At 41.0% G+C, this 14,975-nt stretch overlaps 1 protein-coding gene across 1 annotated transcript; it reads left to right on the forward strand.

The window, feature by feature from the left end:
* Nucleotides 1-1,304: 1,304 nt before the first annotated feature.
* LOC124270250 (putative protein TPRXL) lies at nt 1,305-11,443 on the forward strand. The gene is made up of 4 exons (XM_046705287.1): nt 1,305-1,374; nt 9,762-9,801; nt 10,685-10,984; nt 11,256-11,443. Exons 1-4 carry the CDS (start codon nt 1,315-1,317, stop codon nt 11,333-11,335), a joined length of 480 nt encoding a protein of 159 aa, XP_046561243.1. The 5' UTR covers nt 1,305-1,314; the 3' UTR covers nt 11,336-11,443.
* The last annotated feature ends 3,532 nt before the right edge of the window (nt 11,444-14,975 follow it).

Below are 14,975 nucleotides of genomic sequence, written 5' to 3' on the forward strand. Positions count from 1 at the left end.
TTATGAATTTATGATGTACGCACTTGGGCAGAAAACCTTTCAGTCGATATATGACAATGTGTATTGCAATATCTCTTAAATTATTGCAATATATCGCAGTATGAGAATCAGGGCAATATCCAGCCATATTTTCTACCATATTTCAAGGACGAAACACGGTCTGACATGGGCACGACTTCATTACAGCTGGAAATTTATTTAAATCCAATAGGTGTGGCCAGGTGCCAGGTGCCAGGTGCGTCAAATCATTAACAATATGTTATCTTGTTATATCATATTTGGGTATATGTTTTGCCACACGGGTAAGTTTAAAATTCGTCGAACGTGGTACCTTGATATGCAAACAGTACGATGTTGTAAAATTATACTTAAAAATAAAGGTATAAGTTTCAGGCTAGTAAAAAAGTATTTGGTTCTCAGTCAAAAGCTTCTGTAAAAATAGAGATTGCGGTTGACATCTTAACCTATTTATTGTCCAAACTGTATGTATCCAAACGAACAGTTGTGTTCTCCTTACATAAATATGTAATTTAATGAATAAAATCGTGACAATTCAGCCTTCTTTTGTCACCATTTTGACGTAGATAATACTGTAATTTAATGAATAAAATCGTGACAATTCAGTCTTCTTTTGTCACCATTTTGACGTAGATAATGATGGTTATCATGGTGATTGAACATATTTCGTGAAAGCATAATACTGACAATTCGTTTCGATTTTGTTTCCTTAGACAGACCTTAACACCGGAAGTGTCAGCAAAATCGCTTGACAACTTCACACGATCATCTTAATCTCTACGTGTAAACAAAGCTCAGTAAACAGGTAAAAAAATATTAAAAATCCATCATGTTTGGTAGTTCTTTATTGCAATCTTCACATTTTCATTGACCAAGTTTGCAAACGGCGAAGCCACCTCACAAACCGAGCAGAGCGCCATAACTTCCGCTATGATCGTTAAAGGTCACATGCAACGTAAAACACAACTTTGCAGATTCAGATACCTTTCGGTATGGACATACAGTAACAAATGATCAAAAATGCAAATTAAACTTTTAAAAATAACGCAATGAAAACTGTGTTTTAATTATGTGGTTTTTTTGGGGTGCATGTGACCTTTTAAAGAAGTGTTAAGAGAAGTAACTGAGTGCCTTATCTTGTAAAGGGAAGTAACTGCGTTCTTAATACTGAATGGTGTTTTCAGTATTACAGAACTCTCTAATGGAGCGACTCTGGCTGAGAACCAGGATTATTTGTTTTAGCCTTATGAACTGTAGTATAAAAATAAGACGTTCACCAACGATCATTCAAGCAATATGACCCCGTCTGCAGCTTTGCTCGTTTTACTCGTGGTGCCAGCTCTGGCTATGCCTGGGGTAGGTCATATGTTAACTGTATTGTATCCGGACTAATTGTTGTACATTGTATTTTGTACTCATGTTGTACCCTGTCAGAGGTTGGATTTTACGCTGGTTATGTAAACGATATAAACTGTCGGACATGGAGTCTTTACCCTTAAAAAGCGAACTCGCCTGAGCCTGTCAATTGTGCACGTGCAACTCGTGTGTCTGTTTTAACGAAACCACACAATTTCCGATTGATAATAATTTCTGGCTACTTTGAACAATCGGAACACCTTTTCTATTTACTTCTCACAATGAAAATGTGAGACACAAAGGAGATTGCAAACAGTAATTTAGTTTGTATCTTCAGCAACCAAGGATACTCGGAGTGAGTGAGTTCAGTTTTACGCCGCTCTTAGCAATATTCCAGCAATATCACGGCGGGGGACACCAGAGGAATCGAACCCGGGTCTTTTGGGTGACGAGCGAACGCCTTAACCAAGAGGCTACCTCACTGCCGTGATATTGCTGGGGATATACATCCCCAATATTGCTGGGGATATACATCCCCAATATTGCTGAGTGTGACGTTACACTACCTGCCCTCATTCCCTCCATACATTACGACGCTGTTACTGTAATGTTTCCGTATTCTGTATGCAACAACCAAAGACCCGGGTTCGATTCTTTCCATCGACGCCATGAAGCCAGGTCTTGGGTTCCCCATTGCGATATATACTTGACAATATAAGTTAGGAATGTGTTGTTTTTTTATGATTGATATTTTATCAGTGTGTCAATGAATAAATAGATAATTATTCATAATCTCAAATTTACATATATCCCTAAATATTTTTGTCCAGTATCAGCGGCGCAAAATCATACTCACTCACTCAATTTATTCAACAATTAATAGTTTAGTTATTGCATTTTGGAAGCCGCGGTGGCTGTGTTAGATCCCAAATTGGGTTCCGATTAGATGTCTCACTCTGCAGGTGTGGGTTCGAATCCCGGAAATGACTCAAACCAATCAAGGACCAGAATCTGTACTAAAGTGAGAAAGTGTAATCCCAAACATAATGCATGTCGTTGAACAATGTTCGAATTTTTTAATGTAAAAGCACGTTTAGCTTGTTTGGTTTGTCAACAAGATCAGAGTGAGTGAGTGAGTTAATATTTAACGTCACATCGGCAATATCTCAGCCATATCGTGACGAATATCAGAGCTATATGGCGTCCGTCTGTAAATAATCGAGTCAACCCAGTCAGCGAACCTGACCACCCGATCCCGTTTATCGACAGTTATGGTCTAGAACCCAGACCCCCAAAATGGTGAAACTGTGGTGCAGTTCTGGCGACCAAACGGGATGTGATTTTTCACAATCAGGAATGATTTAGCTTTGATTTGAATCCGGTTGTCATCAGCTACCGTGCGTGACTACCGTGCAGGGGCCCTTTTAATGTGCAACATGTCATGTCAGTTATCGCAATATTTTAATCGATAACTGGATGGTTTAAATTAATAACTCTGGTTTGGTTTGACCGATTTCATAAAAAAATATTTTTGGAATGCTCAGACCATGACTTAAAATTGTGGACAATAATGTTACATATATGCTCATCGCAAAAATATTTTGGTAAGGTCAAAAGTAACTTTTAATAGAAAGGGCATTTGATGAGAAAATATGAGTTGAACAAATTAAAGGTAATTGTTTCCAAAATTATGTTTTTCTGATTCAGCTATATCATTTGAAGATCATATATACCGTTGGTTGGCATTGTATTCATGAAAATCCATTACAAGGAAACAAAGGTTGGTACTTTGTATTTATATCAGCAACATGTAAGAGAATTTCAGCTCCATGCTTTACAAAGTATCAACAATACTAAATATGTCGAAGATACTGTTAAACTGTCATACATATTTGCGTTTATTGACATTCTGGCAGAAGCAACCATTCAGTTGATGTCAGAAGGAGATATATTTTGATAAGTGTCAGTATTGCACTGACATGCCGTGAAACCCTTAAAACTGATGGATAATAATATGACATCCTAATGAAACATTGCCTTCATGTCAATTCGTATTTATTGTTCTTAATAGTCATAGTGTATTCCCAGTTGACATGTTAGTTAATGTCAACATTGTCAAGATCACGGGGACATGTTTCAAGTCTACATCCACATGCCAAATACACAACAGGTTCAACCTCTTGCAGCTACACCTTCCTGTACATTGACGTTTACATGCACAGATATGTTGATGAAGGTCTACGGAAACGATTTAATTTGCAACTTTATCACAGAGGAACAGAAGAATATTTGATTAAGATCTATTACGACAGAAACGCACTGCTTTAAATACAAAATATTAAGTACCTGCTTTTATGGACAACTCAAAGGAATTCCTAGACAATATTCGTGTCTATTGTTCCTAATAGTCATAGTGTATTCCCAGTTGACATGTTAGTCAATGCCAATTTGCAACAATGTCAAGATCACGGGAACAAGTTTCAAGTCCACATCCACATGCTCAAGTACACAGCAGGTTCAACCTCTTGCAGCAACACCTTACATTGATTTTTACAGATGTGAAGTTGAAGAAGGTCCACGGAAACGATTTAGCCTTAACTTATTTGCAACTCTATCAATTTTACAAATTTCTGAAAATAGCAACAAATATATTGATAGCAATATATACTAGGCACATAAAGAAACTGTGCATGCAAAAGTTTAAATCTAAATTTATCAAACCTGTGTGGACACATAAGGATTTAAACTCAGAGATTAGTGACATGTATCCAACATGCATGCACGTGCCACGTTCCGTGACGTCAGTGGGTTCGTCCTTGAGACGTGCAATACGTTGTTGCACGTGCATTCCGGGAAAGAGAAACAGAGCAAATGAATGCCACACAATACTGTCACTTTGGAAAGCTCAACCCCTGCCCTTGCGATCGTTCAAAAAATTAAACGGCTTTTGAAAGGCATAGCATGCCAAGGCTCACGTCTGCACAACGTCATGAGGCCATTGGGATGGTCCGTGGGGTAATGTCTCAACAAGTGGCTGCACATTTCCACTGCCACCGGAACACCATTTCTGCACTGGTGAGACGCAACCAGAACACAAATAACGTCATCGATCGGCCACGTTCTGGACGTCCACGTGTAACAACACCAAGACAAGACAGATGGATAAGGGTGACCCATCTTCGCCACAGGTTTCAGACTGCAGTGATGACTGCCCGAACCATCCCAGGACTTCCACCGTATCCATCCCAACACAGTTCGACAACGTTTACGTCATCACGGGATCAGAGCACGACGTCCCGCCATACGGCCTATCCTGACACAACGTCATCGACAAGCTCGCCGAATGTGGTGCCGAAATCATGTCCGCAGACCCTTGTTTTGGTGGAGTAGACAGGCTTCACTTTGGACTATTGCATTACAGAAGGGGTTGGGCCGAAAGTTTGGAGTATGAGACTACTGGCATGTGTAAGGTCCCAGCGACCGGTGTCAGGCCGGGAGAGCCACATTTCAATTAGATGGCTGTAGGCGGTAAAGCCACATTTCCAATAGATTAATTAATTAATGAATTACCGTAACCGGTAAAAGACTGTTCCTACGCTAAACGCCAAAAGAAACGTTACCCTCCTACCATCTATGAATTACGTAAATACAAATATATGTTAGAAGGTATTAGTTTACAAGAAAACTTAACAACACAGCTTTATGCAAATCACGAATGAAATTCTCAAACGCATTCATATTTAGGTGAACTGCATCGTCTTCAGAAGATTAAATTGTCCTATTTTCGACCATGCCGAAATAAACCAATAACAGTGATTTAAACTAGATGTCCAAAAGAAAGGTGGAAATATAATTCTGCTTAAGACAGAGATAAACCATTTAAAGTCACCATTTTTCAATTATTAAAACAAGTAACAACTGTTGTAGAGTGTGTAAAATTGTAAAAGGATCATTCCTATGATTTCAGTCTTTTAAAACATTTTCTGCTAATTTGCAATAGTGAAAACAAATAAAACGTGTCCTTGATATTGTGCAAAAGTGTTTAGGAACACCGAAAATGATCTTTGTTAACATTTTTGCTTGCAAAGTAACATTTACACACACAGCAATATCAATCGCCAAAACGTAGCAATATTCAAGAAGTATTTGCATCAATTCCACGTGTAGAATGATTCTATAGGGTATAAAGAGAGCCAAGAATGCATGATATGATACACTAGCACGAGAAATGTGCCACGAGTAACAGCGGAAGAGAGGGAAAGAGCCATTGGGATGTTGCAGATGGGGTCGACATACAATGCTGTTGCCAACGCCCTCGGATGCCACCATATCAAGGTTATAAGACTTATTCAGCGCTACAGACAGACTGGGGTCACCGTAGATAGACCAAGAAGTGGACGTCCACGCATCACAATGCAGCAGAAAGTTTTCATACGAAATGTACAGATGACAACAAACCAAACCATTGTCATTATTATTATGTTTTACAGATTAAGATTTTATATTATAATGTGATAATATTATATTGTGCTAATTATAGAAATAAAATCTGTTGTGATCTGAATAAAATTATGAGGAAATATGTCTTGTTTTGTTAAATACGGTAACCTGTTTGAATCACTAAGCACGTTTTGACAGCATAGCCGGGAGAGCCACATTCCATGTTCAAGCAACCATAACTATTGCCGGGAGAGCCAAAGCAATTTTGGCTATCTGTTTCGGAAATGTGGCTCTACCGTCCTGTAACCCAACGACCAGCAAGGGAAACGCATTTAAAAAAGCTAATCTCCTAGTAATACTGAGTCAAAAAAGAAACTTCACATTCTTTCTTCAGGGCACTATAAAAGAACAAGAGATGGTAAGATGGTTAAATTGCTATTATTTCATTGCTGAGATCTGTGTGATGTACTCGATACACTGACAGTGCCATAATCAGTTCCATTAGGCTACACCGCCGTTCCAAAACATGGGTATACAGAATGTCAAGTCACAAGAATAAAAATGCGAAATTTCTCCTCAATTCAATATCGTGCATGGCCGCCCCGCGCATTCACCACTGCCAAACACCGTCTCCTCATCGACTGCCTGATGCTTGTGAACACGTGGTTGGGGATTCTGCGCAATTGCTCTTGCAAGGCAGCGCCAAGTTCCTGCAAATTCTGAGGTTGGTACCTAAGACCACGAAGCCTTCTCCCAAGTGCATCCCAAACGTGCTCTATTGGATTAAGGTCAGGGGACCTCGATGACCAGTCCATGACGTTGATTCCAGCGTTTTGAAGGAAATTTCGTGTCAACATCGGGCTATGCGGCCGAGCATTATCATGCTGGAACTGTAGACCTGGGCCATGAGCCGCCATGAAAGGAACGAGTTCAGGTATGAGCACCTGGTCGCGGTAAGCAGCAGCTGTGAGGTTTCCACGGATGACCAGAAGTCGGGAACGGTTGTTCCCACAGAAAGCACCCCACACCATGCAACTTCCGCCCCCGAATCTGTCGACTTCCTGTACACAACATTGGGCATACCGTTCACGACGTCGTCTCCAGACTCTATGCCTGCCGTCCGCGAATCTGAGGGTAAACCTGGATTCATCGCTAAAGACGACTCGATTCCAGTCTCTCTGGGTCCATCGGAGGTGACGTTGGGCCCACAGCAGACGTTGACGTTGATGAAACGGCGTCAATATTGGCCCACGATATGGACTTCATGAATGGAGATTGGCAGCCAGCAACCGATTTCGAATGGTCTGTGAGGACAGTCGACCTCTAAACATCTCAGCCCTGGTTCGTGTAGCCGGCAGAAATCTGTCACGTAGGTGACGTAGGACGATTTGACGGTCTTCTGCTCGTGACGTCACACGTGGACGACCCGACCTTGGGCGATCAGAAGTGGTGCCAGTTTGTTGTAGACGACCTCGCAAGTCATACACAGTACGACGGCTGCATCCCATTGCTCTTGCGACGTCAATAACTGATCTTCCCGCTTGCAACATGCCAACGGCACGTTCACGTTGCACATTTGACAATCGTGGCATTTCAAGTACCGTTAGAACTGTGGTTTAAAAGTGTTTTTTTCAATTCTTGATGCGAAGATCACGTGATCGACTGCACGTGCAAAACCTGATTTGGCACTAACGTCATTTGCACCACGAATGGATGGGTTTGAGTGGGTTTTGCTAACGTTTTTCTAGAGTCGAAAGATAGGGATCCCATTTCGGATACATAGATGTACCATCAGAGAAAAATTATTCATTATTTTTCAAATCACATTTTGTGCAGTTTCTTTATTGACTCAGTATAATATTAGCGTTCTTATTTCGGAAGATAAATATATAGATCTGGGCAAGCAAAAAGATGTCCTTCATTTGAAACACACTCTGCTGATCACAGCTGGTCGTTTCATAATATCTGTTTGGACAATGCAGTTGACTACAGTTGACTACAGCCGACTTGGTAATGGTCATCTGGGTGAAGTCTGTCAATATCTTAGAGCTGACGTTGTACTGTCGACGTTCATCAGCTGATGAAGATAGTGATTCACGTCAGGCAATTCCATGGAGCGACTCACAATTCATTCACTCTGCTTGAAGGACAACGTATTCATGCGACATACTGAAATCGGGAAATGAACGACAGTTGGTGTTTTAGTATCAATCTAGACGAGGTCACTCAATACTTTCAATATGTATAGACAGCTGATAGTGATTAATGCAACATGACAATTGGCTCTCTGAGGTACGACTTATGCAGAGACAAGAAAAGATATTGGCGACATACATTTAGTAATAGCATTTGGAATGATCTACAACAGATATCATGAGACTGACTATGCATTTATTCACTTATCATTCTCACAGGTTCATAAATATGTTGGGCCAAAATTGATCTTCAGCAACCCATGTTGTAAGAGCAAACTAATATGATCGGGTGGTCGTTCTCACTTACTTGTTTGATGCTTGCCATCGTATCCCACTTGTGAAGATCGATGCGTATTGTGTCATGACCATGCTATGTGTAACTTCTTTTACCGAGGTATGCATATTTTTATGAACGTAACAGTAGAAGCCAGATGTTTATATGAATATTGTCTAGGCATTCCTTTGAGTTGTCCATAAAAGCAGGCACTTAATGTTTTGTATTTAAAGCAGTACGTTTCTGTCGTAATAGATCTTAATCAAATATTCTTCTGTTCCTCTGTGGTAAAGTTGCAAATTAAATCGTTTCCGTAGACCTTCATCAACATATCTGTGCATGTAAACGTCAATGTACAGGAAGGTGTAGCTGCAAGAGGTTGAACCTGTTGTGTATTTCTGCATGTGGATGTAGACTTGAAACATGTCCCCGTGATCTTGACAATGTTGACATTAACTAACATGTCAACTGGGAATACACTATGACTATTATGAACAATAAGTACGAATTGATATGAAGGCAATGTTGCTTGTGTTATGATGACATGACAGACTCATCATTCTTTGATGAGTAAAGAAAGACATCTTGAATAATTGATTTATACATTTAAGATCTTTCTGTTATGTTGTGTGATTTTAATGATAGTCCAACAGTATCATTGACATATTTAGTATCGTTGACTATGTAAAGCATGGAGCTGTTACTGTTGAACAGACATTATATAATATTTTGCTGATCTAAATACAAAGTACCAACCTTTGTTTCCTTGAAATGGTTTTTCATGAATACAATGCCAACCAACGGTATATATGATCTTCAGATGATATAGCTGAATCAGAAAAACATAATTTTGGAAACAATTACCTTTAATTTGTAAAGTTCAACTCACATTTTCTCATCAAATGCCCTTTCTATAAAAGATTTACCTTACCAAAATATTTTTTGCGATGAGCATATATGTAATATTATTGTCCACAAATTTAAATCATGGTCTGAGCATTCCAAAACTACTATTTTTATGAAAATCAGTCAAACCAAACCAGAGTTATTAAATTAAACCATCCAGTTATCGATTAAAATATTGCGATAACTGACATGACATGTTGCACCTTAAAAGGGCCCCTGCACGGTAGTCACGCACGGTAGCTGATGACAACCGGCTTTAAATCAAAGCTAAATCATTCCTGATTGTGAAAAATCACATCCCGTTTGGTCGCCAGAACTGCACCACATTTTCACCATTTTGGGGGTCTGGCTTCTAGACCATTAGGACATGGGTTGATGAAGACCAATTCTAACCCGGATCTTCACGGGAAAAATACGTTTAGTAGGAATGAATAAAGGAATGAGTTCGTGAATTGAATACCCATAATAAGTTAACATCATTCACTTCTTTCAGCTTCACTGCTTTGGTACTATTCTATATGCTGATTTGTAGCAGAAACTGTTGAAAATAATACCAGTCTGTTCTTCCTCAGCTGATACGCGACACCAAGATGAGAGCTGAACGCGAGACAGGTACGTCTGTATATTCTTGAAACCATTTCCGATTATGAGATTACCCTAGTCATGGGAACCGATCTAGAATCGTAGCCTTTATCAGACGTTCATTTGCTCCATTTATAAGGTTCTATTAGAGTGTCAGAATGTCTTTTTGAAAGTTGGTTTGTTGTTTACGCCGCACTCAGCAATATTCCAGCTATATGGCATAATCGAGTCTGGACCAGACAATCCAGTGATCAACAGCATCGATAAACGCAATTGGGATACGATGAGTCAACCACTTCTGCGAGCCTGACCACCCGATCCCGTTAGTCGCCTCGTACGACAAGCATGGGTTTCTGAAGACCAATTCTAACCCGGATCTTCACGGGGACATTCAGAAGGTAACTTTCCGTCAGTAAGTGGGTCGGTCCGTATGGCACTCGTGGCTGAAGAGGAAACACCAAAGAAGACACGATAAGACGATAGTGGTTACTTTCGCATACAATTATATACATGCATAGATGCACTCTCACACACATACCATTATAGATGATATTATATGCTGATAATTGTTCACAAAGATTTTATTTCGTTACATTGTGGACTACATCCATGTTTTATCCTGCCAACATGTATTGGGCACTAACTCTGCAAATCGATGCTCTCCTTGAGACACGGGTAGTGTCCAAAATCATGGATCTGACAAACGAAGGGTTGACATCAACGCACTGCCAGCACCGAGGGTAGCCTTGTGGTTAATGTGTTCGCTCGACCCGAGTTCGATTCCCCACATGGGTACAATGTGTGGAGTCCATTTCTGGTGTCCCCGACGTGATATTGCTGGAATAGTCCTAAACGCAACATAAAACAAATACCTATCCGATCAGGCCATAAATCATTTGTTTCTTCTCCACAGATGACCCTTTCTCCTTCGACATGAATCCGTTCCCTGATTTCTCATGGTCATGGCCCTTTGGTTCTTCCTCTTCTTCTGGAAGTTCTTCCGCTGGATCTGAATCAAGTTCTTCCGCTGGATCTGAATCAAGTTCCTCCTCTGGATCTGAATCAAGTTCCTCCTCATCTTCGTCATCCAGTTCCTCTTCTTCTTCGTCGTCGTCTTCCTCTTCGTCATCTTCTTCCTCGTCGTCTTCCTCTTCTTCGTCGTCATCATCTTCATCTTCCTACAGCTTCTCGTCCATCTTTGACTCACCGGAAGGTAGTTATTCTCTCGCGTTGCAACTTGCGTTTTCCCGTTATATTAGTTTCTTTAGCAATATTCAAGCACTATCATGTCAGGGTTTATCAGAAATGGTGTACAATGTACATGGGTACAATGTGTAGAGCCCATTTCTGGTGTCCCCCGCCGTGATATTGCTTGAATATTGCTAAGAGTGGCGTAAAACTCAGTCACTCACTCGAAGCTCATATTACTGCGAAACACTCTAAACACTGGGTTACCATTCTTGATGATGCTTTTCTGCCTCTAGATGAAAGTGCTGTCGACGCCGTTATCTGGGCTACGTTCATGCATGACGTCGTGCTGGATGCCGAGAAAACTCTCCAGTAGACCCATAAGTGGGTGGACGCCACTTACGAGTGGGTGGACGCCATTCACAATACCCAGGGCAGTCCAAGTCCGTTGTAACTGAATCGGAATAAAATCTGTTTAGAAATACCTAAATATTTTGTGCTCCCTTCCGGTCTATTTGCTGTTCTGTACTGTTCAGTGAACTAATGCTGTTTTACTCGCAGTCCGCCGTATTCCATCTTTATCACGTTACAGTACGGTACGCTAGTCACTCCGGGGTCGGTGGGGTAGTTTTGTGGTTCAGCCGTTCGCTCGTCACGCCAAAGGCTCGGGTTCGATTCCCCACATGGGTACAATCTGTGAAACCCACTTCTGGTGCCCCCCGAATATTGGAATGTTGCTAAAACGGCGTAAAACCAAACTCGTCCCACCGAAGACGTGGGTTTGACGCCTCTGAAGGCATTCATCACCCATCGCCCGTAACCTCCAAGAAGACTCGGTATTTGGCTTGTCAAGGAATAACACGAGTTGGTCACCAGTGCCCTCAAGGGTTCAAAGCGAGAAGCCCATTTCTGGTGAATTTGTCGAGGTAGTGCTAAAACCGGTGTAGTTTATCAAAGCGGCTTGTAGGTTCTACATAGCTGACAGAGGTCATGAATCCACACCTACCTTGGATACTGTTGCTATGTCTCCCCAACTCTGAACAAAGAGCAGTCAAAGATGGCTGAATGTCAAAGGTGGTGACAGGCTAAATTAAATACCCGATAAAATAGCTTTAACCTTTGGCTGGGATTTCATCGGAAAAATCCAAATTGGCCTAAAAATGCTTTAAAAATTATTATTTTAGCGTCTCTTGACGAAAATGTGTGGTGGTGATGTGACCTATGTGTCTGCACCTCACACCGAAGATATCCCTAAAGATCCGGGTTAGAATTGGTCTTCAGTTACCCATGCTTGTGGTAAGAGGTGACTAACGGATCGGGTGGTCTAACACGCTAACTTAGTTGACACGTCATCGTATCCTAATTACGTAGATCAATGCTCGTGCTGTTGATCACTGGATCAGACCAGACTCAATCATTTACAGACCGCCGCCATATAGTTGGAATATTGCTGAGTGGGGCGTAAAACTAATCTCAGTCACACCAAAGACCCAGGCTCGATTCCCCACATGGGTACAATGTGTGAAGCCCATTTCTGGTGTCCCCTGCTGTGATATTGCTGGAATATTGCTAAAAGCCACCAAAAACCATACTCACTCACTCACTCCCAAAATGGGAATAGTCTGCCACAATACAGTACATTACTGCATGGCGCTTGTTGGAAAGAAATGCCTATGTGCATAGCTATAGACAAAACAAAATATCAGATTTTGCAGCTGTAGACTCTTTCTATACCATGGGCTAAATTTTGTTTGTTTTGGTGTTAACGTAGCACTGAGCAATATTCCAGCTATATGGCAGCTGTCCGTAAATAATCGAGCCTGGACCAGACAATCCAGTGATCAACAGCATGAGCTATACAACTGGGACATGTGTCAACCAAGTCTTTGAGTCTGACCACCGATCCTGCGTCTCCTCTTGTGGCAAGCATGGTTGCTAAAGACCTATTCTAACCCGAATGAACATAGACTAGAATATATCATTACAAGCATTTGTATTTCTCTGCCAGAGAGCAGCTGCAGAATGAGATTGGCAGGTGTCTTATTTTTTGTATTCAGTGAGTGAGTGAGTTTAGTTTTACGCTGCACTCAGCAATATTCCAGCGGTCGGCGGTCTGTAAATAATCGAGTCTGGACCAGACAATCCAGTCATCAACGGTATGAGCATCGATCTGCGCAATTAGGAACCGATGTCATGTGTCAACCAAGTCAGCGAGCCTGACCACCTGATCCCTTTAGTCGCTTCTTACGACAAGCATGGGTTACTGAAGATCAATATTCAAACCCGGACCTTTACGGGTCTTTAGAGGGTAACATCCAAATGTGCACCATTGGTCCACAAGACGGAATTAGTGAGTGAGTATGGTTTTACGCAGCTTTTATCAACATTCCAGCAACATCACAGCAGGGTGACACCAGAAATGAGCTTCACAGATTGTACCCACTTGGGGAAATTAACCCAGGTCTTCTGCGTGATGAGCGAATGCTCCAAACACTAGGATACCCCACCGCCCGAATTAGTGAGTGAGTGAATTAATATCAACATTTTACACACTGCTCTTTGCTGTGACATCCCCTTTCATCACAGAAGGTCTCGGCACATGGGCAATATTTCAGCCATATCGTGACTAAACAGAATCAGTACACAGAATAGAAGCACATATGCACCATCTATTTCCAAGTGCAAAAGCTGAATTAAGTCATAGTTACACCAAACAAAAATAAGACCTTTTACAACTTTATTTACCTGAAGACACAATCATAATATCTGACTACGGGCCAAACACCCACATATGCATGTGCAAAGGCAAGTGTCTGATCAATAGGCCTAGCTGTAGTAGTAGGATTGCAGCATAAGCTCATTGCTCTTCACACACAAAATAAGAACAAGAACTGAATAGTGGAATAAAAAACACTAACACACACAGACACACGCATGGCACCAAAAACATGTTTGACACATTCTGGTAAATAACTACATGTACTAAAAGGGTCATTCTGTTTGTATGTAGGTCATAGAAAACACCTTGTATGTCAGCTATTGTCAATCATATGTCAGTTTTAAGATATACAGATAGACCTCTGAACACAAGACCTATTTTTCATAGTTTCTAGTGTCAACAACTGACAAGAGAAACCTGACTGAAATTAAATACAATATATTTCAAAAGCCGCTGACAAAAACTAACTGGGCTGACTGTTAAATAGATACATGACATGACTAAAAGAAAAACGTCACGAGAAGTCATCACTGATGTCAGTTATAAATATAGTGTACAAATATCATTATTCAAACAAAATTATCAATTATCTTTTGTTAGCTTGCCATGTAAGCTTGTTTGGTTCCATTTGTTAATAGCAATACAAATCTGAAATTTGTAAATTATCAACAGTGAGTGAGGGAGTTTAGTTTTACGCCACACTCAGCAATATTCCAGCTATATGGCGGCGGTCTGTTAATAATCGAGTCTGGACCAGACAATCCAGTGATCAGCAGCATGAGCATCGATCTGCGCCATTGGGAACCGATGACATGTGTCAACCAAGTCAGCGAGGCTGACCACCCGATCCCGTTAGTCGCCTCTTACGTCAAGCATGGGTTACTGTATAGACCAACTCTAACCCAGACCTTCACGGGTACAAGAGTGAGTGAGTTTAAATTTACTTGGACAAAGTGCTGTGACTATGTGTCCCAGTCCACCAAGCTGTGAATGGGTACCTCATAAGGATAGGAAAGCCACAATAACTCGGTGCGCCTAGTGGCTGCAAGAGTTCTGTGATCCCCAGGAAGTTGGGATTGATAATATGATGTGCCGTTGAGATTGACATCCAATGATTGGGGGAAAAACAAAGCGCCTTTGAGCAGGTGAGATGGATATTGGCACTATACAAATATTAGCATAATAAGGATTAAGTTTGGGCAAGTAACCTGTAAACCAACTAATATGATATAAAAGGCTGTATTTGAAGGTATTCAGCATGGTCACAAAGCCTTGGTCACATACAGGTTACAGTGAG

This window comes from Haliotis rubra, unplaced genomic scaffold, assembly GCF_003918875.1.
Source record: "Haliotis rubra isolate DU_JTF1 unplaced genomic scaffold, ASM391887v1 Scf150, whole genome shotgun sequence".
In the NCBI taxonomy this organism is placed as follows: domain Eukaryota; kingdom Metazoa; phylum Mollusca; class Gastropoda; order Lepetellida; family Haliotidae; genus Haliotis; species Haliotis rubra.